This window comes from Equus quagga, chromosome 12 (assembly GCF_021613505.1).
Source record: "Equus quagga isolate Etosha38 chromosome 12, UCLA_HA_Equagga_1.0, whole genome shotgun sequence".
Taxonomy (NCBI): Eukaryota; Metazoa; Chordata; class Mammalia; order Perissodactyla; family Equidae; genus Equus; species Equus quagga.
This window is the reverse complement of record NC_060278.1, coordinates 39,487,411-39,514,767: the sequence shown is the minus strand read 5'-3', so window position 1 is coordinate 39,514,767 and position 27,357 is coordinate 39,487,411. Positions and strand designations below refer to the sequence as shown.

At 47.0% G+C, this 27,357-nt stretch overlaps 1 protein-coding gene across 1 annotated transcript in view; it reads right to left on the bottom strand.

Moving 5' to 3' along the window:
• Window positions 1-27,357, bottom strand: part of PARP1 (poly(ADP-ribose) polymerase 1) — a 52,828-nt gene that overhangs the window by 20,003 nt on the left and 5,468 nt on the right. Inside the window, exons 2-9 of the mRNA XM_046679218.1 lie at window positions 18,534-18,699; window positions 10,533-10,648; window positions 8,971-9,185; window positions 7,096-7,195; window positions 5,100-5,216; window positions 4,206-4,382; window positions 1,661-1,808; window positions 43-183 (exon numbers count right to left, since the gene is read on the bottom strand). Of these exons, the coding sequence (XP_046535174.1) occupies window positions 43-183; window positions 1,661-1,808; window positions 4,206-4,382; window positions 5,100-5,216; window positions 7,096-7,195; window positions 8,971-9,185; window positions 10,533-10,648; window positions 18,534-18,699 (1,180 nt within the window). The remainder of the gene's footprint in view (window positions 1-42; window positions 184-1,660; window positions 1,809-4,205; window positions 4,383-5,099; window positions 5,217-7,095; window positions 7,196-8,970; window positions 9,186-10,532; window positions 10,649-18,533; window positions 18,700-27,357) is intronic.

The window sequence follows — 27,357 nt, the reverse complement described above, 5'->3', positions numbered from 1 at the left end:
GACACAGCACTCTCTCTGTCTTACAAACAAGATTAAACTCACTTTGGGTACTGATGCACAGGGAGGCCTTGCTGGCTGTGCCTGTCAACTTTCCCCCCAGTTTCTCGATCGTGGCCTTCACTTCATCCTTGTTCCGGGAGAGCTTCCCAAGAGTCAGGATCTTCATGTTGGATAACGGCTTGTCTGGGATGAAAGACAGGATCATCAGGCAGGGCGGCTCCCCAGGAAGGCTGCAGGGCCCCTGGACAGCCTCAGCACCCCGCTCCGACCAGCTTCTCCTGAGGGAAAAGTCTCTGAAGACAGATGTAAGGGGCAAGCAGGAAAGCAGAGGACAGGAAACTGCCCCTGAGAACCTGTGCTCATCCCTCGGCACAGACAGGACCAGGTGGGGCAGAAACCCCGCAATCACGCTGCTCGACCCACAGGCCAGCCTTGCCACCCGTGATCCGGGGTAGACGGGGGCTCCTGGGACTGCTCCACAGGCAGACTAGGGAGGCTGCATTTGGGCAGAGGGGACCAGGAGGCTGGGCAGTGCGATGGGACAACAAGGGGTGGGCACATGAACTCCCAATTCCTACTATTACTCTGCTCCCTCTTTACAGCTAAAAATAAACGGCAGTTCTTATGCAATACTTATTGATGAACCCCGTATTAAAAAACCAGACTCGTCAGCCACTCAAAGCTTGGGTCAGCATGGTCACACTGAGCTGAGACAACTGATGCCGGGCAGAAAGGACCCTGGCATTGCATTGTAGGTGTCCAGCCCTGACCACAGGGCAGGAAGCCCCGGGAGAGGCTGTGCCTTTGTTTGTGGCAAATGGGAATGTTGTGCTGGTTACACTTTTCTGGAACAAGATATGCTGTAGGGAGACACCCTCCAAGTGAGAGCAAACAACTGGGGACCCCGACAGACTTTCACTGAAACGGGCAGAGGTCTGCATGGGGAACAAAGTCACTCAGTTTGTGTGAATCGTAAGTGAGGGGAAAGCAGGAGGGATCCCCAGAGCAGGGGCTGACCCCGCCCGGCCCGCGACATGTGCCTGTGGACCCAGGCTGCAAGCAGCGGAGTGGACTCAGGACGAACATCCACACGTCCCTCTCCGGGGTACAGAAGGAGGTCACTAACGGTCTCACGTTCAGGGACAGACCTTCGTCCTCCACCCGTCAAACTGTGGCCCTAACCATTAGCCTATTCCATGTGTCTGAGTAAACAAAGCGGTGGGTTTCTCCTGCCAGAAAAACACAAACTGACCTGTCTTCGTTGGCATGGAGCATTTCCCACCACTACGGATCAGTAACTCCCTGTGCTGACAACACACACAACAGGTCTCCGCTGGTATGCAACAGAGACCCAGGCAACACAGCAGGATGAGGATGACTGATGGGTACAGGGCTGCCTGGAAGCAGGGGAGCGAGACCTGGAAAGATGCTCCATGGTGCAAAGTCGGGCAGGATATTCTGAACGCCACTCCAGGCAAGGCTGCCTACCTGGCTTTCTTAGGGGCCCCCCTCCCAGACCTCCTCCTCCTGCTGCCGGAGGGGAGAAGCAGGGCAGGGCTTCCCCATCAGATCCACAGACAGAGAATCCAGAAGGACACCCTCTTCCCCGCAAGATCAGGGCCCCAGCCCACGCCACCTGCAGCCAGCCCTGCAGCTGTACCTGGCAGAGCAGAGGCGTTCACAGTGGCGGGTACTGAGACTGAGGAGGGCGGGGGTGCTGCTGCCGCTGGGGCGCTGGTCTCTGGGGGGAATATCCGGTCCTGCTTTTTGATCTTCAGTTTCTTGAGGTAAGAGATTTCTCGGAATTCCTAAAGAAATCCAGTTTTAGTTAAGAAATCAGTTCTCCCTTGAAAGAACCACCCAATAGAGCAAAGAGGATTTGGCTTATCCAGATTAATCAAGATTAACATAAATAGGAAAATGTCAAGTTTCTAATATGAAATATAGTATTACTGTTGGTAAAGTACTTACTTCTAGCAGATCTACACTTAAAATACAGCTGGGACTGCAGATGCTTTAAGAGAAAAATATTTTCCTTTTTAAAAAAAGATCAGTTGACAATCTGGTTCTCAACCACTGCTGGAACCCGACCACGGCCTCCAGGCCTCATTCTCGAGTCGTTCCCGTCTAGAGTCAACAGGCCTCTCTGGGGTCACATGTCCCTCCTGTGACCAAAAGCCAAGACTGCACACTCTGGGAGAGAGATTACCACCTGAGAGGAAAGAGGGTAATTCTCTTCGCTCCCTAGAAGGGAACAGGGATGCAGACAGCCCAGCAACAGGCAGTGTTCTATTCACATCTACTGCCAGCACAGTCCATCTCACCCCAGGTGATTACAAGGGGCCTCGCTCTAAGCGTCTCCCAACACATGTCAAATACATGCAGTTCAGGAGTACCATGGGTTCTACGCTAAGTCTTCATCCAATCAAGAAAGAGCCTGCCCCTGTTCCACCCACATCCAGTGAATGCCCGCTGGATAAAGAAGCGACAGATTGTTTCCAACATACGCTGAGCATCCGACATGCCACATATCACAGTGAGGTTGGACAGACAGGTTCCGCCCTTGAGAAAGCAGCTCGGTCTTGACCGAGAGTCAGATATATGAAGGCAAACTTGAACACAGGACCAAGTCTACACCAGAGAGATGCCAGGGTGATGCAAGGCTGAGAATGCTGGGAGGGCTCCTCGGAGGCAGCGACCTGCTGAGTTGGCTAGGAGCCGAAAAAGCAGGGGGCCATGGAAGCAAAGGCATGTGACTGACATATCGTGGTGTGCTGGGAACCCTAGTAGTTAGCTCCCTATTGCTGAGACTGTAAAAAATTAGATGGGGGGCGGAGTGTGGGTGTGCGTGCATGCGTGTGCAGAGGTGCTATGAGTGGTCTGTGAGAAAAAGGGTGGCAGAGGGGCTGCAGAAGGCCGACAGAGCCAGCTCTTAGAGGGTTTTGGGGGGATTCAAGCTAAGGAGCTGACTTCAATTTTGGGGGCCACAACCCTGGGGGCAGCAGTCACTACAGGGGGTCTGTGAATCCATGAACTCGCACTGGCAGCAAGCATGCTGTTGACCTGAAAAAATGTCTTGCACGTGCAGATACCCTTTTAAAATAACCCTTAAAAAAATAGATAGATACTGTGCAACTGATACATAAAACACAAAACAGTCCATATTACTTATCATCTTACTATTTTCTTAAAGATAGTAAAAAGGCAGACAGATCCACAAATGGGTCTGAAACATTTGCACACTCATAAAAACTGGGAAAACGTTTCGGTAGGAGATGGGGACTCATGGGAAGATTTTAAGGGTGGGGGAACTGACAAGTTCAGATCTGTTCCAGGGCGATCATTCACACAGAGAGAAGGCCTGGGAGGGAGCAGGGAGTGTGATGATCATAGTGAACAGAGGCAGGAAGAGACACACAAGCCAGGGCAAGAAGGCCAGCGGAAAAACGTTCCATTCCAGACGCTGCTGAGCAAGTGGTGCCAAGTGGCACTTACGCAGCAGTTACTGAGTGCTTCCTACAGGCCACTGTTCCAAATGTTTAACCCCCAGGAGTAAGCACGGGGGTAACTGGATGGAGATCAAACCCCAAATCCCAGTGAGCAGCCGACTGCAACGCCCGCTTACACCAGGCGCCAGCTCGGCTGAGTCTGAGGGCGCCGGCGGACTCAGCAGTCAGCTGCCACCAGCACAGCTCCAAATGAGGGTCCCCCATTGAATTCTGAGAATTTAATAGGTAGTTCCATTAAAAAGGGAAAAAGACCGAGATCAACAGGAGATACATGAACTCTGGGCCCACCTACCAGTCTGGCACTAAGATGAGGAAATATCCTTAAGAAAAACTCTCCTGTTATAAAGACAGGAATTATCATCCGTTTATTCCCCATTATGTCCCTTGTGCCTAGAACAGTGCCTGGCACAGAGCAGGCACTTAGCAAACAAATAAAAATAGCCCATGGTTTTTGCAGGCAAGGGGATTTCACACCAACTGGACAGACCTGTGCTCCAGTTAGGAGAGCTGTGGTCTCCAGTGGTGTAGTCTGCAAATGCACAGGCCCAACATTGTAACTTTATATTCTGATGCTGAGGACGGGAGTCTGAGGAACACTGCGCTGCAGCCATGGTGACCTGGAGTGTGGACAAGCCCAGAAGGTGGGACGATGTTTTTTGCTAAGATCCCAGGATGTCCTTCACCATGACCCCTTACCTTTGGGGTGACCCATTCCTTCCGGTTGGGTGTCTGTGTCTTGACCATACACTTGGTCCAGGCAGTGACATCCCCAGTGCAGTAATACGCATCGCTCTTGAAGACCAGCTGGCCTGAGCATTCCTCGCAAGGAAGGAGGGCACCAAACACCATGCCATCAGCCACGCGGTCCAAGATCTGAAGCCAGTGAAGAGTCAGTCAGAGGGGAAAGGAGCTGCTACAGAGAGGGACGTTTACCAACATGGGACGAAGAATCTGCACAGCCTTTGCTCACTATAAACGCAGAGACCTCACCCCAAGGCCTCTGACATCCTGGGGCAGCTGGTTTACAGCTGGGGCTTGGATGTTTGTACTCTGAGAGACCGTACTTCCATGAGTGGTGTCCCTGCAGCTCCCCCTTCTCCAGTGACTTGGAGATAAAAGCAGAGTCCGGAGGATCCGCTGTTTCTGCACAAGGAGCAGTGCAACCTCTCCTACAGAGCAACGCAGGAGGAGGGGCAGGATGCCAGCACCCTACCTCCCACGAGGGGTCTCTACTCCCTCGCAGCCCTCGGGCAGTTCGGGAAGAAGGCGGAAGAGAATTCCTCGGGCCGAAGTATGTGGCATGGACACCCACGGCAAATAGATAGCCCATCTCAGTCCTCACCAAAACTCTAAACCCAGGCTTAACATGTGGAGGACGTCTGGAAGGGCCCGTGAGAGCCTGTCCGGTCCTGTCCCTGGGAAATGGTGACCATGATGGTGATGACCATGCAACATGAACATTGAGTTTTCACCCCTGCCGATTAAAACCAGCAGCTGTGCAATCGGAAGGGTTCCCACACTCCGTTAGGACAGTCCCGCCACCACGAGCTGGCTGCCGCACGCGTCTCACTTAACACAAAGGCAGCTCACCGCTGACTCCCCGGATGGCACTTGCTGCTTGTTGAAGATGAGCAGCTCTTTCAGGTCGTTGGTTGAACACGCTTTCTTTAGCTCGTCCTTGATGTTCCAGATCAGGTCATTCTGGGCCTATGGATGAGACCCAGCAGCTGAGACACCAGCTCTTTTCAAAGGAAGAAACCCAACCGGAGAAGACTCCAGTCCGCTTTGCTCAGCCTCCCACCACGTCCTTGCGGGTTAGCTGAGCTGCTCCCACTAAGCTGGTCTTATCAACAGGGAAGTGTACGCCCCACCGCCCTCCTGCAGATATCAATGGCATGTGGCCACTTGGAGAACACCGTGGAAGATGGGGAGGAGACCATGCAGGGGAACGGTAAGGCTGGAGCTGGGCCACCAGGGTCCCTGGAAGCCATCCCTCAGTAACAAACACCAGGAGACGCAGGAAGGAGCCTGGAAGCACCAGGTCCATCCGGCCCCATGTCCGGCCCTAAGGGAGGTGGGGCGCGGCTGTTCTCCACTAGCCTGAAATCAAGGGGCACAACTCCCAAACACTGCTCATCTCCTGAGGAGTGGACGACACTCAGTATCATGCAGAACTGACTGAAGCTCTTCTGCAAAGGGAGCTGTAAATCTCTAAGGTAACGTTTATGCAGAGCCTAGTCTTCAGGTGACCTTTTCACGTCATGCCATTTACTCTCACAACACTTTGCTGAGGGAGGCACTAGCCTCCTGGGGTTAGAGCTGGGGCCAGGGTGAGCGCCCTCCCTCTCCAGGGTGGTGACCTGGTCTCGGAGCCCAGCTCTGCAAAACACAGATGAAAATGCCAGCCCTCCGGACCCACGGGTCTCTATCAGCACCAAGTGAGGAGGATTTTAACTGACAAAGCTCTCTCAGGCTGACTCATGCCTCTTTCCCAGCTTCACTGTGAGGGCTCTCAGTCACCCCCCCTCCCTGTAGCACCGTGTGCTGGGCCACCAGTTATGGAGACAAGGGTGCACAAGGAAAAAGTCTGAAAGCACAAGTTTAAAAGAAAGAAGCAGAACTACTTCACCCACGTGACCAAGGATGGGAAGCCAGGGGGAAGAGACGCGCTAGGGTGGGCAGGCCGTGGGAGCCTTTCAATTTGCTGACTTTACCTCTGACAACACTGGAGACAGAGAACACCAAACCCAAACGCAAAACAGCACCACAGCTCCCCTGCAGCCAGATCTGGTGCACAGCAGACACATTTTTTTTTTTTTACTGAAGGACAATCACACCAAATTTGTGATTCTTATCAAGCAACTGGAACCAGATCAGAAATCGCTTCCAATTTTTTCACCGCTGGCAAAAAACTGGGCAGATGGCTCATGGAAACCACGTTCCCAAGAAGAGACTGACTGTTCTCCCTGGGTTTCCCAAACATCCAGCATTTTCTGATTAATAATTTTTAATCTGCTTCAATGCACGTATAACCAATACAGTGATGACTCGCTGGGCAATGAGGACTGATTTCATGGTGGTTTTCTCCTCTTTGACTATAGGCATTCTACTCCTTTTTTCCTAAAAAGAGATCTTCATTTAAAAAAACCACGGAATAACTTTGCCTCTTCAAGCCATTTGTCTATTGTAAGAACCTCTGGCTTCCTTGAATTTAATAATCAGTTTCCAAAGTTTGCAAGCGACCCCACAGGTGCAGGGTGCAGAGGGACGTTTCGTGTGGCCGAAGTACGAGCCTACCACCTGAGGGGGAGGCTGCCGAGTGGGAACGGATGGCTTAGCTCCCGCCGGAGCATGGCCACTGGTCTGGCACCTAGAGCCTAATGTGGATCCTCCTTCAAGAAAGAACTGTTTCTTTTGGAAGAGGGAAGAAAATCTGGGGAAAAAGCCATGCTACTTAAAACAACTATCAACTTGGGAATTCTTAAAGGTCTTAGTGAGTGGGACGCACGCACCTCCTTGAACTTTCTTCTTAGAATGAGGAAGAGAATGGAGATAGAGCAGTGAGAGGAGACAGCTCAGAACTCACCTTGAGGGCCTTTTCCAGCTTACTGTCCTTGTCCTTCTCTTTCTTAGATTTCTTCTTGGCCACTTCGTCTACTCCATCCACCTCATCGCCTTTTCTCTTTCTGAAAGAGACACAGGAAATAAGAGAAAGAAACAGAGCCACTAAAACTCTGAAACCCAGTGACTCGGGTGTCACAGCATCTGAACGTCACTGAACTCCTCTCTGCCAGGTCCTGCTCACACCCGCTTTTCTCTCAGTGCTCCCAGAAGCTCCCTGTCTGCTCACGCAGGATTTACAACTGACTTCAGAAGACACTCTGCTGCCAAGGAGCAGGGTTAGAAGTTGCTCCAGGGCCTTGGAACAGCCCAGTACAGGATTCAGGGCTCAGGCCCCATCTGATGTCAAAGACCCCATGTACCTCTTGGTAACAACGAGACGGCCCGGAAGGTTCTGGGAGGGACTGTGCTAGAGATAAGCTCATAGCTGAGGGGCTGGATGGCAGGAAGACAAAGCACACTGCCAGGAGCCGAGCTCTTCAAGCCAAACGGCTTGGCCTCTAAGGCCAAGAGTCTGTTCTCACAGGTTGAGCTGCGCTGCTAGTTAGAGCCCAATGAAGAACTGATCCAGGTACTGTCAACAGTCTGCAACACGGCCGACCAAGTTCAGCAGCATCTTGCCTGACTTGAGGGAGTGCACTGAGGGTCATCAGGAGCCAATAAAGACAGGGCAGGACAGCCATGGTGGTTAAGACCCAATTTCGGCTGTCACACAGACCTGAGATTCAAACCCTTGCATTTTTCCTCATCGATAAAACAGGAGAAAGAATACCATCTACCTTACAGGACTGTGGTGATGGTTAAATAAAACATCCCACGCACAGTGCTTGGCATAGTGCCTGGCACGCCAAAAGTGCGCAGTCAGTTCTGGCTGCTGTCATGGCATAAACGTGAGCGCACTTGTTCCTACATCTACATCACGTGCTGTGATGCCCTGAGAACTTTTTAATCCATGGGCCCGATTTTCTAGTTTTCTTACACGTTCTAGAACCACAAGTGCTGTGCAAGGAACTTGTGTGTTAGGAACTGAAATAAAGCCTGAAGGCTGCGTGAGGGGGGTCAGGGTCACCCTGATCCTAACACGCCCCACAGTCACTGTCTCAAGGGCAGGGTGCACACCACAGCCCTACCACGCCGCCTTGGGTGTGCTGGTGACCAAGCAACCATAGACTGGGGCTGAGCGACCAGCAGAAGGAAAAGAGGAAAGAGTAAGTGTCCACGGACTCAAGAGAGTTACTCACAGGTTGTGTCATCCTAACTGTTAAGACCATATGGAACCCGTACCATCCTGAACTCTAAAGCAAGGAAATTCCTATCGATGGCCAGGGCCCCCTTGCCCCCTGCCCCTAACAGCAGTCACGATGCTCTCAGCACTGTTCTCAGAGAGACCCAGACACAAAGGGACACACTCACACACGAGGATGCCGTGGGGATGTGACAGCGTGTCACAAAGGGGTCAGAGGAAACCTGGTGGCTTTCCTAGGCAAGGGGACTACACAGACAGGGCAGGAGTGTCTCTCAATGTCTGAAAGGCTATCGTGGGCAAGTCGGCCCCGCTCGTTCTGCCTGTCCCTGGGGATCAGAGGTGGAAGGGGGCACAGACCCCAGGAGCTGCAGGAAGGGACACTGGGAGTTCCCTCCAGCCCTTCCCCACTGTCCTCCACTCCCACAGCTGGGGGAGGGCAGAGCTGTGTGGCCACCGTCACCCAGTCCACATCCCCTGGCTTTCTGACGGTCAGCACGGGCAAACACAGGAGTGGTGTGCAATCTGTGGGGTCTCCGGGCCTCCAACAAGCCTGTCACTGAGCCACGATGGTGCCTCCCACGGCCCCCCACGCACCCTTCAGTCTTGACTCCCGGGAGCTGCTTCTTCAGGGCTTCTTTATCCTCCGGAGACAGGAGGCTGAAGCCCTTGAGCTGGCTCGCGCTGTACTCGGGCCGGAACCCCAGCTCCTCCCGGTTCTTCACGAAGCAGTTTGGGTGGTACCAGCGGTCGATCATGCCCAGCTGGGGCTTCTCTGGGTCCAGCATCTTCTTGGACAGGCGCATCTGGCCCTGCAGGAAAAACCACATGTGGTACCGGGAGACAGAGAAGGAAGGATGGTGAAACATCAGGGGCCCAGGGGGCAACAGGAGCCAGCCGGTGCTCCAGCCAGTCATGCTCCAGCCAGCGAGGGGCCTCAGGTCCAGGCCAAGGGCAACGTGAGGGCAGCTGGGAGGTTTTGGCTCTTTTATGCCAACAAGGGTTGTATGTTATCCTCAGGCCTCAGCACCCCCATTTAAAATGGGGTCAATTCCAATCAGCTACGTACATATACCCACCTGCCTGGGCAGGTGAGGAAGCGGTAACACTTCCCCGAGAGGTTCTGCTGACCTGGAGCAGGGATAAGAACACCTCCTACTACAGCGCGCCAGGCGGAGCTAGGGCCTACAACAGCAGCTGGGTGCCACACTGCAGGCCCCCAACTCCACAGGGATTTTCTGCAATCCCCTCTACCCCCTAGACTCCAGTCTCTTAACCTATGAAGACCGCCAAAGAAGCGGTAATAAGCCCCTAAGCTAGAACCTGGTCCTGCCATCCTGCCCAGGCTGACAATTTCCAGGCCCACAGACGAGTGGTCATTCCTGTGAGCCCCAGATCTGGAAAACTCAGCCCAAGGGGCGCCGACACTAACTATCGCCTTCAGGCCAAGCCACACTCAACAGTACACAGCTTCTGGCAATCCCCTCAGAACCCTAGCTTTCACCTCAAATTTTTGGGGGCTGACGGTAGCTGGAGAAGATCTAGCAATTTCATGTTTTTCCTTTGGAGACACCTGGCGGCTCACCTTGATTTCCTGTACAATACTTGGAGGAGGTAGAAATCTTCAATCGATGCCTTAAACTAATCAGTTAGAAGGTTACGTGAGATGAGAAGGGTGACAAGGCTGGAGGGCACAGGCTTACCCTTCCATCTGCATCCCACAGATGTTCAAGGACTATAATCAGTAGGAAAGGCTGGATAATGAAGTTCCTGACTCAACAGAAGAAACCTGGGGGCTCACAGCTGGGAACACACCCACTCCTTAAACTTAATGCCACCACAAGTCAGACCAATAGCCTTCCCCCAGCCACAGCTGAGTCCAGAAGAGACCCCCGTGTATATGCTTCCAGATTCTCTCAGGTCCCCTAAGAGGGACATAGCACATACACGAGGCCTGGACCGTGAGTAATCAGGGCCAGACCTGTCTAGAAGAAAGGTCATTGTCACCTCCCGTCTCTACTAAGATCTTCACTGTATTTTTAACCACGGGTGTTGAGTTACCACCTAGAGCCCCTGATTTTTCTTTTCTCTCGAGATACCCAATGACACCCACCGCGAGAAGTCCAGAAAGCCAGGGGTCAGAACTCCCAAGCTCTCACCTTTTCTATCTTCTCCATGCAGCCCTTGCACGTGCTCCTGTTGGACTTGGCGTACTCAGCCGCAAAGTCGCCCAGCGTCTTCTCCGCCTTGCTGCCAGACCCACCTTGGCCTTTGCCTTAAGAATCAAACACAGCAATGCTCATCTCGACAGCCTCAGTGTCGCTCCAGAGTCCTGTCCTTGTCCCCCCCAGCCCGGGCTCTTCTGCTAGGACGACCTTGTGTTTTGGGCGACCACACTTGGTTCATCTCCTTCACACCTGTTCCTAACCACCGTGGTGGGTTAAGAGAGCTTCTTTAATGACAATAAAATAAAGCCCTCTCTCTGACAGGCTCTCAGAAACAGCAGCATGCTAGCTGGTGGCCGCCTCACCTCCCACCTTCTCTGCATTTCCTCTGGAGCCCCTCCCTCACTTTGGAAAGTACTTACCAAGTGTCTCCCAGGAAAGCCTTGAGCCATACTAAACTCTAACTCCGCCTTCTAATTTCCATTATACATTTACATATCAAAGTTAAACACTGAATTACAGGGAGTATCTTGATACAGAAACAGACACAAGCATATGTAAGAATTAAATACACAGTAAAGCTGGCATTTCTCATCAGTGAGGAAAGGCTGAATCATTCAGTCAAGAGTCTTGGGAACAAGGGGCCAAGTATCTGGGAGGAAAACTAGATTCTTTTCTTATAATAAATAAACTCCGAGACTGTCTCTCTCCTGAGATCAGGAACGCGGTGTCCTCTCTCACTACTTGTAGTCAGCACTGCACTGGAGGCTCTAATAAGTGCACCAAGGCGAGAAAAAGAAAGAAAAGGTTTCAGTTTAGGAACGAACAAAGAAAGCCATCTCTATTTGCAGAGGACATGACTGCACATCCAGGATAGCCTCAGGAATCTACAAAAAGCTACGAGCTCTGGTAAGTGAATTTAGCAAATTCGCAGAGCACAAGGTCAATACGCAAAAAACATTTCTATGGCCCCCAGTGGAGGCCTGAAATCATGGATAGGGCCAAATGCTATATACATTATGTTTTTCCTATACATACGCACCTATATAAAACCTAATTTATAAATTAGGCACAGTAAGAGGTTAACAACAACTGCTAATAAACTAGAACAATTAAGAGACTGTAATTAAAGTTAGGTGATGTGGTGTCTCTCAAAATATCTTACTGCTCTGCACTCACCCTTCTTGTGATTTGAGACAACACAATGCCTACGTGCTGGCATGAAGCGAGGGGACGACGCAGGCACTGTGACGTGGTATTAGGCTACTACTGACTTTCTATCGACAAGTCAGAAGGAGGATCACAGAAGCATGGTGATGTCAATGGCCGCGATCCAACAAAGGGATGATTTTGTCCTGGGTGGGATGGAGCGGGATGGCACGAGATTGCATCATGCTATTCAGAATGGCATGCAATTTAAAACTGAAGAGTTCTCTACTTCTGGAATTTTCCATTTAATATTTTCGGACTGCAGTTGACCACGGGTAACTGAAACCGTGGAAAGCAAAACTGCGGACAAGGTGGGACTACTATACTAGCAATAAAAATATTAGAAAAGGAAATTAAAACACACTACTGTTCAATTAGAATTAAAACACATAAAATACTTAAGAGAGAAATTTAAGAAGACCCCCACACTGAAAACTATAAGACTTTGCTGAAATTAAAGAAGACCCAAATAAATGGAGAGACTGGAAGACTCAATTTGTTGACATGTCAATTATCCCCAATTTGATCCACAGATTCAGTATGATGCAATCAAAATCCTAGCAAGCTTTTTTGGAGAAGAAATTGACAAGTTTACCACAAAACTTATAAGATACTATAAAGGACTTAGGTAAAAACAATATTGAAAAAGAACAAAGTTGGAGGAACGACACTACGTGACTCATGACTGACTCTAAAGTTATAGGAACTAAGACAGTGGGGTGTTAGACAAACAAATCAATGGAACCAAACATCGTCCAGACGCAGACCTACAGTTACACAGTCAACTGGTGTTGGCAAAGAAGCCAAAGTCTTTTCAACGAACGGGGCTAGAAAAGAAAGGTCTCCACCTCAAAAAACCAGAAAACAACCCCTTCCTCACACTTAACACAAAAGTTAATTTAAGACAGATAAGACGCCTAAAAATCAAAGCTAAAACTACAAGACTTCTAGAAGAAAACAAAGGAGTATATCCTCATGATCTTAGAGGAGGCCAAGATTTCTTAGGAGACAGAAAGCATTTAGCAAAAAAGACAAAAAAAAAAAAAAACAAAAACAAAAACCCAACAAATTAGACTTCATCAAAACGAAAAACTACTGCTCTTCAAAAAAAAAAAATCAGTAATTAAAACTACAAGCCGCAGACTGGGAAAAGGAATTTACATTATTTATATTTCATAAAGGACATGCATCTAGAATATTCTAAGGATACCTAGAGCTCAGTAATAAACAGACAAATGCAAATTAAAACCACAAGAAGATATCAGTACACACCTAACAGAATGGCTACTATTAAAAAGAGTGACCAAGGGGGCCCGGTCCCGTGGTGTAGTGGTTAAGTTCGTGTGCTCCACTTCAGCGACCCGAGGTTCAACAGTTCAGATCCTGGGTGGGGACCTACGTGCTGCTTGTCAAGCCATGCTGTGACAGGTGTTCCACATGTAAGGTAGAGGAAGATGGGCACAGATGTCAGCTCAGCGACAATCTTCCTCAGCAAAAAAGAGGAGGATTGGCGGCAGATGTTAGCTCAGGGCTAATCTTCCTCAAAAACGAAACAAAACCAACCAAAACCAAAACAAAACAATAGAATGACTATACCAAGTGCTGGCAAGGCTATGGGGGAACTGAAACTCTCATACACCTTTGGTGGGAATGTAAAATGGTACAGCCACTTTGGAAAGATTTGGCAGTTTCATTAAAAAGCTGAACAGACACGGACTACATGATCTGTCACTCCATTCTTAGATAGTTACCCAAGAGAACCCAAAGGACAGGTCCATATAGAGACTTGTACATAAATGTATTTGTTAATATCCCCAAACTGGCAACAACCCAGAAGTTACCAACAGGAGACTAGATAAACAAACCGAAATATTCAAAGGACTACCCCACAGCAATAAAAAAGAACTGACAACACAGAACACAACCTGGATGAGTCTCCAGACATGATGCTTATGAGGGAACTACACACTATTCCTTTTTTTTTGAAATTTTGAATCACACAAAATTAATCAATGGGAGGTAGAAACTGGAACAGTGGTAACCTGGGTGGGGAACGATGGCTGGGAAAGGGCCAAAGGGAACTTCCTGGGGCGACAGAAATGCTCTCTAACTTGTCAGGGTGTACGTTAGATGTGTACACGCGTTTGTCAAAACTCATGGAACAGTATACTTAAAGTTTGTGCATATAACTGTATGCAAATTATTTAAAAAATTCCAGATGAAAGATTTTAAAATACCACAAACAGATAGTATAAATGAGAAGACTACAGAACCTCTAGTCAGTGAAGCTTCCATGTGACAAAACATACCATAAACAAATATAAAAGAAAAATGTCAAACTGGGAAAAATATTTGCAAAGATGACAAAGAATTAGCATCTTTCACATTTCATTAAGAAAAAGACAAAATACCCCAAAAGGAAAATGAGGCAAGGACACACACAACTATCAAAGTAATACAGATGACTAATAGACACCCAACAAAATGTTCCACCTCACTAGGAGCAAAACTAAAAGGAATACAAACACTTAGGAATGACATGAAAGTGGAGAAAGGGGTATATTACACATTGTTGGTACAGGCATAACTGACGTGACCTTTCTGAAAGGCAATCTGACACACACACAGAAGGCCTTAAAACAGCTCACCTCCTTGACCATTAATTCCACTTCTTGGAATCAAGGAAATAACTGGACAGGTGCCCGGGAGGTACAAGAAGTTTGCAGGAGCTTCATCAGTAATATAGCTAAGTGGTTGAAAGTCCAGGCTCAAAAGGAACACAGTGCGGATCTGAATCCCGGCTCATTTACCACCACTATGACCTCGGCCCAGCTCCCTAACCTCTCAGTGCCTCAGTTCCTCATCTGTACAAACTGATAAAGGGCTGTTGGAAGAATTCGACGAAATTAACACGTCAAATGCTTCAGTGATGCACAAAATTTAGCAAGACCTCAATAAATGAATACTACATACCTTTAAAATATGATGGAAATGCGTATCTTTTAACACGCAGAGAGTAAATATTAAGCTGTAAAGTATAACACACAGGCAAACATCACTAATCATTGGGGAAATGCAAATCAAAACCACAATGAGATACTACTTGACACCATTAAGATGGGTATTATAAAAAAACAAACAAAAAACCCAAACAACAACAAACAAACAAACAAAATCCAGAAAACAAAAGTGTTGGTGAGGACGTGGAGAAATTGGAACCCTGTGTGTTGCTGGTGGGGATATAAATGGTGCAGCTGCTGTGGTTACACACACAAAAAAATTAAACACAGAATTACTATACGATGCAGCAACTCCACTTCCGGGAATACATAAGAGAAGAGAAAGCAGGGTCTGGAACAGATAGCTGCACACCAATGTTCAGAGGAGCGTTATTCACAACTGCCGTAAGGTAGAAACCACCCAAATGTCCATCGATGGATGAATAAACAAACAAAATACAGTATATCCATACGAGGGATAAAGCCTCAAAAAGGAAATTCTGACATGTGCTACAACATGGATGAACCTTGAAAACACTACACTGAGTGAAATAAGTCAGACAAAAAAGCAAATACTATATGATTCCACTTACATGCGGTACCTGGCGTAGTCATAACCATAGAGACAGAAATAACAGTGGTTACCAGGGACCGGGGGAGGAGAAATGGGGAGTTATCGTATAATGTGCATAGAGTCTCAGTTTGGGAAGATGAAAAGGTTCTAGAGATGGACGGTGGTGATGGTTGCACAGCAAAGTGAATCTATTTAATACTATTAAAATGTACACTTAAAAATGGTTAAGAAGTTAAATATTGTGTTCTGTATATCCGACCACAGAAAAAGTGACTGAGCTTTTAAAAAAAGTAACACTAAGGGTAAGATCCCATTTCTGCAGGAAAGAAAAAACATAATAAACACACACAAATCACTATCTGAATAGAAAATTTTCTAGGGCGACACCCCACAATGTCAATGATAGTTGTCTCTGAATCACAGGATCTGGGATGACAAACTTTCTGAATGTCTAAATACATTGTTAGGCTCTTTGGACGAAAAATCTCTGGAAAATTAGTAGGTAGGATCTTAACTAGGACTTATGATGGTTTCACAGAAGAAATGCATTTACAGCAGAATTACTATGCCTTTTCATATTATAAAAATCATATAATTTGAGACATATAAATTATAACTAGATATAACATATCTAAGTCCCTTAACAGATAACTTCCACTGTACTGAACACAAAAGAGAAAACAACCACAGACCAAGAAAAATTTCTGTTACATCTGTTCTCTGCTAAAACTGACACACTGTCTCTCCACACCCTTTCTTGGCAAATTTACTATTATCTTTATCCACAATTCTGAGCTGTGTCACCGATCTCTCAGTTTCCAGCAGATCAGAAGCAACTGGAGACAAACATACTGACAGTTGCAAGAGGGACAGAGAAAACAGTTGGGCAGAGGCATGAACAGCTCCGTGGGCAAGGACGGCTGGCATTCCCATCCACTAGAGTCACAAGCACAGGCGAAACGGGGTCAGTTTAGGAAGGAGAGAAATGAGAACGCAGTCTCGGAAGATCTTCAAAAAGTGATGAAAAATTGACTCTTTAAAATTTAAAAAAATCCCAACAGGTTAAGTTTGTGGTCTCAACAACCTGACTATAAAGTTTACATAGAGACAAAAGACCCAGAACAGACAACGGCATTGAAGGGGAAGAACAGTCAGAAGACTGACACTACCTGGCTTTAAGACTTCCTGTGAAGCTTCAGTAACGAAGACAGCATGGTTCTGGCGAACTAGACAAAGTGATGCACAGGCCAGAACAGAGCCCAGAAACACACCCACGCAAGTAACGGTGAACTGATGTCTGACAAAGAGGCAAACGCAATACAATGGAGCAAAGACAGCCCTTTCAGCAGGCGGTGCGGGAACAACTGGATACCTGCATTCAAAATAATTAATCCAGACACAGACTTTATACTCTTCACAAAGATTAACTCAAATGGATCACAGCTTGAAATGTAAAACACAAAGCTATAAAACTCCTCAAATGTGACAGAGGAGGAAATCTAAACGGCCTTGTGCATGGCGAGGACTTTTTAGATACACCAGCAAAGACACAATCCATGAAAGAAACAACGGTTAAGCTGGACTTTATCATTAAAATTGAGAACTTCTGCTCTGTAAAAGACAGTGTCAAGAGAAAAAGAAAGAAGTCAAGCCAGGCTGCGAGAAAATATTTGCAAAAGACATATCTGAAAAAGGACTGCTTGGGGCTGGCCCCGTGGCCGAGTGATTAAGTTCTCGCACTCCACTGCAGGCGGCCCAGAGTTTCGTTGGTTCGAATCCTGGGCGCGGACATGGCACTGCTTATCAAACCACGCTGAGGCAGCGTCCCACATGCCACAACTTGAAGGACCCACAACGAAGAATATACAACTATGTACCTGGGGGCTTTGGGGAAAAAAAGGAAAAAAATAAAATCTTAAAAAAAAAGGACTGCTATCCAAAATATACAAAGAATTCTTAAAACTCAACAATAAGAAAATGAACAAAAAATAAGCAAAATATCTGAACAGACTCCTCAGCAAAGAAGATACACAGACGGCAAATAAGCACAGGAAAAGATACTCAACATTATATGGCATCAGGGAACTGCAAATTAAAACAATAACAAAATACCACTACACACCTATGTGAATGACCAAAATCTAAAACACTGACACCACCAGATGCCGGCAAGGACCTGGAGCCACAGGAACTCTCATCGCCGGTGGGAATGCAAAATGGTACACTCACTTTGGAAGACATTTTGGCGGTTTCCTACCAAACTAAACATACTCTTCCCATACAATCCAGCAAGCAGGCTCCTTGGTATTCACCCAAATGAGCTGAAAACAGACGTCCACACACAAACCTGCACATGGATGTTTACAGTAGCTTTGTCATTCCCAACACTTGGAAGTAATCAAGATGCCCTGAGCAGGTGAACGGATAAATAAACTGTGGTCCATCCAGACAACGGCATACTACTCGGAGCTAAAAGTAAATGAGCTATCAAGCCACGAAAAGACATGGAAGTACCTTAAATGTATGACTAAGTGAAAGAAGCCAGCCTGAAAAGGCCACATGCTGTGTGTTCCAACTATTGGACATTCTACCTATTATATGATTCCAACTGTATGACATTCTGGAAAAGGCGAAACTAGGGAGACGGCAAACAGATGAGTGGTTGTGAGGCTTACAGGGGAGGATGGACAGCCAAAACATAGAAGACTTCCAGGGCAGTGAGATTACTCTGTATATACTATAATGAGGGATGTATATCCTTATACATTGTCCAAACCCATAAAACGGAGGGAACCCTACGGTAAACTATGGACTCGGCGATGATGATGATATGTCAATGCCAGTTCACAGACTGTAACAAATGTTAACATTCTGGCCGGGGAGGCTGTGCCGGTGGGGGTAGGTGTTTCTGAGAACTCTCTGTACCTTCTGCTTAATTTTGAGGTGAACCTAAAACTGCTCTAAAAAATAGTCTGTTAGAAACAAAAACAACAGCAACAAATTTAAAGGCTACATTTCAAGCATCTGGAAAAATAGAACATCCTGCAACATTACAACGCTGGGTCAATGAGGGGTCCCTTGTTCTTTGTATGCACGTGTGAAATGGGGTGGGGGGAAGCTGAAGGACTTTTTCTTTGCTCTCTTAGAAAAGGGCCCCCTGGAAGCTCCGTGGTTGGGGGGACAACACCTGCTGCCTCCCTGGTCTGTACGCACCTGCCACTCCTCCGGCCTCTGCAGTCTTCTTCACCTTCTGCTGGTCGTCCCACCTCAGCTCCGAGAACCCATCCACCTCAACATCAGGGTGCCGGATGGAGTGGCCGACCTTCCAGAAGCAGGAGAAGTGGTACCAGTGTGGGACTTTTCCATCAAACATGGGCGACTAGAAGGACGGGAATCAGGAGGTAAATGAACAGGAAGCCTCCACCTTGGCCCCGAGCCCAGCCCTCTGCAGCTGAACACATTAAACCCTTGTTTTCGCATCTGTAGACAGAGGACAGCCTCGCCTAGGTCCTTCACCTCGCAAGCGAAAGCTGCACACGGCTGAGAAACACCACCCTGGTCCGCATTTTTCCTCAGATCTTCCTCCACACCTCAGAAAGCTGCTGCCTGCTGTTGCCATCTCCTCTCTTGGGACACTGAACACCCATGGGAACAGCGGTGTCTTTGAACAGCATCTGCCCCACGTACCTTGTACCCACACGCTACTACATTTCAGTGACATGAACTACCTCACAGCATAGTGAAACGCACAGAAGACACATGTCTGTGTCTCAATCTGGGATAGGCCAGACCACTGTCCCCATGAGGCCTGGACTCGCAGGGCCCATGTGGCCCAGAAAGGGCTCTGAAGGGCCTTTGCAGTTAGAATAATGAGGGACGAGCCTGAGAGAATGAGCAAGGCAGAGAAAATGTGTCAGAAGAAAGTGCCAGGCTGGCAGCAGCCACACAGATGTGAGTGGAATGAATTAACTTCTATGAGGAAGAAGGAAAGAGAATGGGTTCTGGGAGGCAGGCCACAGAGGGCCGATGACAGAGTCCCCAGGGCCTTCAGGGAGCGCCATTTCCCGGAGCAGAAACTGGGAAGTCCAGCCATGTGGGGAAGGTGGTTCCCCTCTCACGGTGGGTCTTTCCTTTCCTTTGCTACTGTGGGGGATCAGACTTGGCCACCCCAATATGTGTCTCTTTGGCTTGATTATTATTATTATTATTATTTTTTAAAGATTTTATTATTTCCTTTTTCTCCCCAAAGCCCCCCGGTACATAGTTGTATATTCTTCGTTGTGGGTCCTTCTAGTTGTGGCATGTGCGATGCCGCCTCAGCGTGGTTTGATGAGCAGTGTCATGTCTGCGCCCAGGATTTGAACCAACGAAACACTGGGCCGCCGGCAGTGGAGTGCGCGAACTTAACCACTCGGCTACGGGGCCAGCCCCTGGCTTGATTATTTTTAAGGACAAAAGATTCTGATAGAAACTTTGACCTTTCCCCCTAACTGCCTAAAAGAAAAAAACTTGAAGACAGAAGGCCTGACAGGCCATGGCCATAGATATCTCTGGGCATGACAGATGGGGTAGGATCCTTGCTAAGCCCATTTTTATCCAAGTTCTCTCTCTCTCTGGTCGTTGTCTACAGATGGCCCAGCAAACATTTGTTTATCAAACACTTGCTTTTCCATCTCCACATGAATTGCCTTTCTCCCCTGTGAAGTCCCAAACCACTACCCCCAACTTCCTCCTCTGTTTTTAGCTGAAGATGGTATCAAGGTGGTGGCTTTGGCCATTTTGACGAGTTACTCAGTTCTCCTGGGTTTCCCCATGTATACATGTTATTAAGCTTTGTTTGATTTTCTCCATTATTCTGTCTCACGTCAATTTAACTCTTACACCAACCAGAAGGACGTAGAGAGCACAGGAATCGTCTTCCCCCCTCTTCACTGCTTCACACTCAGGAGGTACCGCTCTGACAGCATCCATTCCATTGTGATGGTGCCAGGCTCGTGCTCCCAGGCACCCAGGCACCAGCACTGTCTGGCTTTAGAGTGGACGGTGACAGTGACTAGGAGTGGAACGAACACTGGCATTTACTGGGTCCCTAGCGCCCTTCACAAGCCATCATGTGTAACCCAACAACTGCCTCTTGGGGGGAGCCGGCACCCCCATTTTACAGAAGCCTAAAGGAGAGGGGGTCACCCAGGCGGCAAGTGACTCAGCCCCCACTTGAACCCGACACCGCAGTTCTTTCCACTACATTGCTCAGCAGGAAGTGCTGCTTAAAAATACACAACCGGTTCTGACTGAAGCAAGAGAGGCCCCAAACGTCTGCTTTTATAGAACATAAACCTCAATGTCACGCAGATGGAATAAAAATACTACAACAGCATTAAAATAAATACTATATGTAACTTTTAGGATGGAGGACAGGGGAAATATTCTGAAAAACCAGTGACGTCTCCCAACTTGCCCTCCCCTCCTACGTGGGAGGCCTCTCTCTGGATTCAACACATTAAATTGTAAGGTTAGGGCTGGGGCTCTGCCAGGACAACTCAGCACCAAGCAGCCTGGGCTTTCAGCAGCAGCAGCTGTTCCCTCCGCTCCCCAGCCCTACACAGAGCAAACAGCACTTCCTCAGGTGCCCCAGGTAAGAATGACCCATCTAGGTGATTATTTGATCAATGGCTGTATCCTGCACGGGGTCATCCCCGAGGCGCGCAATGCTGGTCTTGCCAGCACCCAGCAGTGCCTGCTCACAGAGGGCCCTCCAAGTGTCTGTGGAGGGAAGAAATGAAGGATGGGGGTATTCCTGCTGTGGACAAGATGGTCCCCCCCAAACCAGACAACAAACGGCATTTCAGAGTGGACTCGTGTTCCGGCTCTCAGACTTTCACCAAGGCAGCCAACACATCCTTAGGCATCCAGCTGTCTTGTGACATCATCTGCAGCGGCCCTGATCTGGCTCTTCCTGCCTTGGCACCCCTTGTCTACCTGTCCTACAACATTCATGCAAATGAGGGCACATGGCTCAGTGGCTTTGCCTCACACTGGAACTCATGGTCGTGGTACTTCCTCCTGGCTCTGCCGGGGCCCCACACCTGCTCCTTAAACCTCGGTCTGGGTGCTGTGTCCTGACAAATCGGTGAAAAGCAACAGGATACACATTGAAGTATATGAGGAAGCCATCTGGGATAAAACTAATTCGGCCTGACCTTGTTTTTCCAAAAAGGCCTGACGTGGCCTGTTGAGCATGCACTGTACCTCGGCCTTAAACATTTACTATATCCCAAGACAAGAATGATGTCCCTTAAAGATAGGAACATAACTTGCCCCCATTATCAGCATTTCTTCAAGAATAAGCATCTCTTCCTGGAAACTAAGAATTAATTACCCACCTATGTGCTCACCTTGTGACCACTGACCTGCTGTGCCAGCTAAGCATCTCATGACAGTAGTAAAAGAGAGAGACCAGTCATATGTGATGTATGCTCTTTGCTCCAAGGTGCTATATAACCACTCTGTTCACCCCACTTCTTTGGTGCCCTTCCTTCCTTGGTTTCGAAAGGAAGGTCCCAGGCTACAGTCCTCAAACTTGGCTCATGATAAACTCACCCCAATTTTGATTTATAGGTTGACTATGGATTATTTGCACTGAGATTTTTTGGTGCAGTTGGCAGGATTTCAGACTACGGTAAATCTGCAATGAACCGGTGTTCAGTACCCACAGGGGCTCACGAGCACCCCCAGATCACTGCATTCTTCAGGCAATGCTGGTGAGTTCTCCTGAAACCTGGACCTCCTTATTTTAAGTCGATTGTCCAAAGTTTATACGAGTTCTTTCAAGCCTTAAGACTAACTGTATTAAGGGGGTACAGGTCCATCTCCTAGGTAAGAGGAACCTAGGGGGAACTTCCTAGGCCAGGGGATCCTAGGGGAAACTTGGGAGTGAATGGGGCAGGCTGACCTTTTAAATTTGCCTTTAAATTGGAAACAACTGTGTTTACAAAGTCTGAATGAACTGCTTGATAGAGAAATGAGAGTCTGAACCTGCTCAGCTCCAGAGAGAAGGGACACTGCTCCTCCCAGCCGTAAGGCCTTCTCAGGTGATTGAGAACCCAGCGGAAGTGTCTGAGGTTCAGATGTGCAACCATCCCAGAGGGAATTCCATTGTGATCTTTCACTTTAAGTAAGTGACTGCTTGTCCAGGGACACGCATAAGAGGGCTGGTTGCCCACAAGCTCCAAGCCCATACAGTAGTTTTAGACAGCCGGCAGGAGAAACTAAGGCACAAAAGAGAGTGCTTACAACTTTTCTTTAGGGAGTAACGCTCACAAACAGCACGTTTCTGACCCACTACACTGTCCCTAGAAATTGTTCAGACTTTATAGCAAAATGATCCTAAAAGCAGGAAATTGAGCTTCTAATAGCTGACAAGTTCCCGAATGGGCAGCCTCCCCTCAGAACTCCGGCCAGCTTCATGCTGAGACTTGCAAGTGCTTAACGAAATGGGGATAGCTATAAATGGCTGGCAAGATAACCCAGGATAATTTAAAATCGCACTGGCCACCGTGGGGCTCCTTTTTAAGCCAGGTAATAGAGAAATTTTTTAAAAAGTCAAGCTCACCAACTTCTGCCACAATGGCTCAAACTAAAGGTTCTGGAAGCTGTAAATATTTAGAAAGAACAGCAAAAAACCCAAAAAAGACTTACTAAGCTTATTTCGTGTCCTGAGGGCTTGGCTTAATAATCGTCAGTTTGGGGCCCCAAAATACAGTCAGACAAAAATGTGGTTATACCCCATTTTGTGGTCAGAGATGTCAGACAGAAATGTGGGTTGCACTGCATTAGTGGAATGGGTCTTACCAAACTGCCACCAGCCTCAGGAGAATTACGTAGGCCATCAGAAGGAATGTTCTAATTAGATAACATCATTTAAGAAGGGCACTTACAAGCAAAGACTTCAAAATTCCAAAATAACCTTATTGAAAGTTTTGTTGCAAAAAGTTAATAGAAAATTAAGTTATGAAAGGTACCTAAAGGAAACTATATTGGGCCATGGCTTTAAGACACCCCCATAATCTACTCCCAGAGTTAATGTGACTCTGAAAGACTTTCTGGGAAACTGCTACATTAACAATTACTGGAATTATTCAATACTGCCAGGTAGCTACTGTTTGTCCTGGATGAAACCTGAGAAGGATCTGAAAGCATTTAGGACCTTATGACCAGAAATTCAGCCAAACAAGAAGCTGATATTCAGAGCTTGAGAAGAATTTTTAGGTCTTCTTCCCTAAGTTAAAACAAAACTAAACACCCAGAGGAAAAGAAGTAAATTAGGGTGCTGCAGGTGGACAGGTGTATTGATCTATAAGATCATTTAAGTTACAACCCAAATTTCTGGGAAATTAAGAGCAACTGTCTTGGACTTACAAACCTTTGCCAAAGTGGAAAGCAGCTCGAAAGGCAGTTCAGATCCCACCCATTTCCTTTATCTCAAAAAGGCTTACTGCCTCGCCTCTCTGGGAACTGCTATCTAGACCATCACAGATTCCTAAGACTGAAGAAAAAAAAGAAAAATGGCCCTAAGAGCACTGTCGTCCAAAATCTAGCACCTTGAGTGTTTTCTCTGCAAATGTTAGTAGAAAAAGCTTAAAACAAAATTTGGATTCAATCATTCTTTTGTGACTACGGAACTTTGTACTACCGCACCTGATTCATGACAGAATTTTAAAACAATAGCTGTGGAGTCTCCGTGCACATATGTCTGTGGATGCTCTGTCTGTGTGTGATATCTCACCTCCGGATGGTGTAACTCCTAAAGAGCGCTATTTAATAGGCTTAAAATAAGCGCTTTTATAAATGTAATGGAAACTAACCCAAATGCCTTTCAAGCTAACATGATATCAAACAATTCTGAAAAGTGAAAGCTTATTTAAGTTTGCTGGTTTGATTAAAATAAACATGTTTTCAGAGTTATCAGTATGGAAACAAGTAACTTAGGTGTGAAAAAGAGAAGAGCGTTGGGTGAACTTTTTAACAATAATTATATGTTATGGTGTACATACTTAAAATAATTTCAAAACCCTTTGGTAACTTGAAACCTTAGAGTTTTGCTACTTGAATTAAACGATAAAATTTACTGAGTACCTAAATCACTTCCCAATAAGATAAAATATTAGATGTTAATCACTAAATATAGGTTTATCTATTTTTGACTTATTACAGAAAAACCAAAAGATGTTTGGGTCCACTAGTAAAAATATCTTTATTTTATTCAAAAATCATACTATGAAGTAGCATGTTTCTAGAAACTATAGAAAGGTATTTCTAAATTTGCCAAGTCACAGGATGCTAATGTAGAAGACAGTTTGTAATTGCTTATTTCTTAGCTTCCACTAAAAAATTAAGGTCTATAAAGGTTAAAAATTCTAATTAACATATGTGATTCATGGTCAAATTGGCTAAGGTTATTTATCCGAGTAAGTTTTAATATCAAAAGCTGGTACGAAAATTAGAACTTGATTTTTTCTTTCTTAAAAGGATAACTTTCCTGGACTTGTAGTCTGCTCTTGATAAAGAGATTATAAAAAGATTTCCCTACTTTTGAGTGAGTCTCACTTGGGTTAAATGGTAACTACACATTGTTTCACAGCAACCATTGTTTCACAGTGACAAGAGATCAGCATGCACTTGATCTTGTTTGACCAAGTGTTTTAAAACCTTTTCATACTTCTGACAAACTCCCCAATATTCATATCCAAAGTGAAGTCTTTCTTTTGACTTGAAAATTTCTCTGAGCATTTTCAGAGGGCCCCTGGGACTTCTTAAAGAGATCTGTTCTCTCTTTCTATAAAGAGGGAGATACGAATTAGGCTTGTTTGGTATGCTAAATTGCATGGGAAGCTGTGTCAAGTAAATGGTGACAAACCTTCTTAGGTTCTAGTGCATAGGTAAATATTATTCACCATCTTAACCCTGCTACCCTGCTTCCAGCACCACAGGAGGAAAATGACTACTGTCTCCCATAAGACATTAACCACAACCTTGCTCAGAAGTCTAACCATTCTCTTTAGCTTACAGGAAAATACGAGGAAGGAGATGGCTGAGACAGATGGTTGAAACCAGTTACAACTGGTTGCAGGCAAAACATGGCAGTCTGACTTGACCTGACACAGACCTGCAGCTCATCATATGCTCACTGTAATATGTTACCACGCTACATAACACACCCCCCAGCGCCATGGCAACGGCAGGACACAATCAAGGAAAGAACAGAGGTGGCACCCTTGTTCCCCCAGAAAGCCCACCCTGCTCCCCGAATACCATGAATACTCCTCCCCTTCATTACCTCAGCCTCTTATAACAGCTGCTTACTTGCCCTAAGAGCTGAGAAGCTGCTTTGAGAACATAGTTCCCATGGCTCCACTCTTTGGCCATTGATTAAAAGCTTGTGCCATTGCACGCTCAGCTTCAGTTTCATTTCAAATCAATGACACCGAACAGAAAAGAACCCTCCGGTGAAGGGACGGATTGTGGGCCTGAGCCCACCCATGGGCCCTTCCCCAGAGCTCCCCCAAATGTGGGCTGGAGTCCCGTCAGAGGGAGGTAAAATTGGTAACACCATGACTGCATTCTGTTATCTACTTTGGTTTACAGATGGGTCTTAAACGATAAGCAAGGACATTATCAAGCTGAATACGCTGTCCAGCCTCGAGAATGCCCACTTTCTATTAACTCTGTCAACCCAGAAAAAGATTTCCTCCTACAGACTCAAGAAATTGCCACAGAAGAGGAGAAACGAAGGCAGCAACAAAAGGGGGAATTTTTGACACCACCATGCAGATGTGGCTCAGGCCCAATAAAAAAAAAAAACAGTGGGGTCAGCCCCGTCGCCTGTGGGTTGAGTTCAGCATGCTCCACTTCAGCAGCTCAGACCTACCGCTCATCAGTGGCCATGCTGTGGAGGTGACCCACGAACAAAACAGAAGAAGACTGCTAACAGATGTTAGCTCAGGGTGAATCTTCCTGAGCAACCTCCCCGGGCCCGACAAAAACCCAAAACAAAAACAAAACCCATAGTGTCTACTGGAGCACAATTGCCACTGCTCCAGCTTATGCACCACTTAACCCACTGGGTATCTGAAATGATGATTTTCGGGGAAAACAATACTTTAGGAAACTTTCTCCCACAGTGGCTCGTAAAGCCTATATTCACTGTGCTATAAGCCCAAAATAGAATCCAAGGAAACTATTTCATGAGTCACGAGGCCACTTTCCTCTTCCAGGGACCCTCTGAGGCACTGCAATTGGACTTTGATTAAATGCCACCATCTCAAGGATAAATACATCTTGTAATGATCTGTATGTTCTCACATTGGGTTAAGGCCTTTCCTTGCAGAAGAGCAAAGGCTTTAGGTAAATTATTATTGGAAAGGGCAATTCCTGTTTGGGGATTTCCTACAGGGTTACACAGAGACCAGCGAATTCATTTCACCAGACAAAAAATTCTATCTATTTGCGACATTTGGCCAATAATACATTTTAACTAATGGCACAATCATAACTCAATTGGCAAAGCTTTCAGAAGATTTAACCTCTCACAGCCAAAAGTTCTTCTGTAGTGCTCCTCCAGCTTAGATCTACGTCCTTTGGTAACCATCGGCTGCCCCTTTCAAGACGATAACTGGACAGCCTACGCAATTAGACGAAAGAACGTTTTGAACCAATGTTGCTTAAAGGAGATCTCTTAATTATTGTCAAGGTCTCATTGAAACACTTGAAAGAAATGAGACGTTGGTAGCCGATTCTTTTCACAGTGAGCTCACAGGAGAAGACGACCTTTAAGATCAGGGACTCTGACCTGGAGATTTTATTAGAAAAGACATTAGAAGGGCTGGTTCCGTGGCAGAGTGGTTAAGTTCGGCACCCCACTGCGGCGGCCCAGGGTTCGGATCCTGGGCGGGGACATGGCACCACTCGTCAGGCCACGTTGAGGCGGCGTCCCACATCCCACAACTAGAAGGATGTGCAACTAAGATATACAACTGTG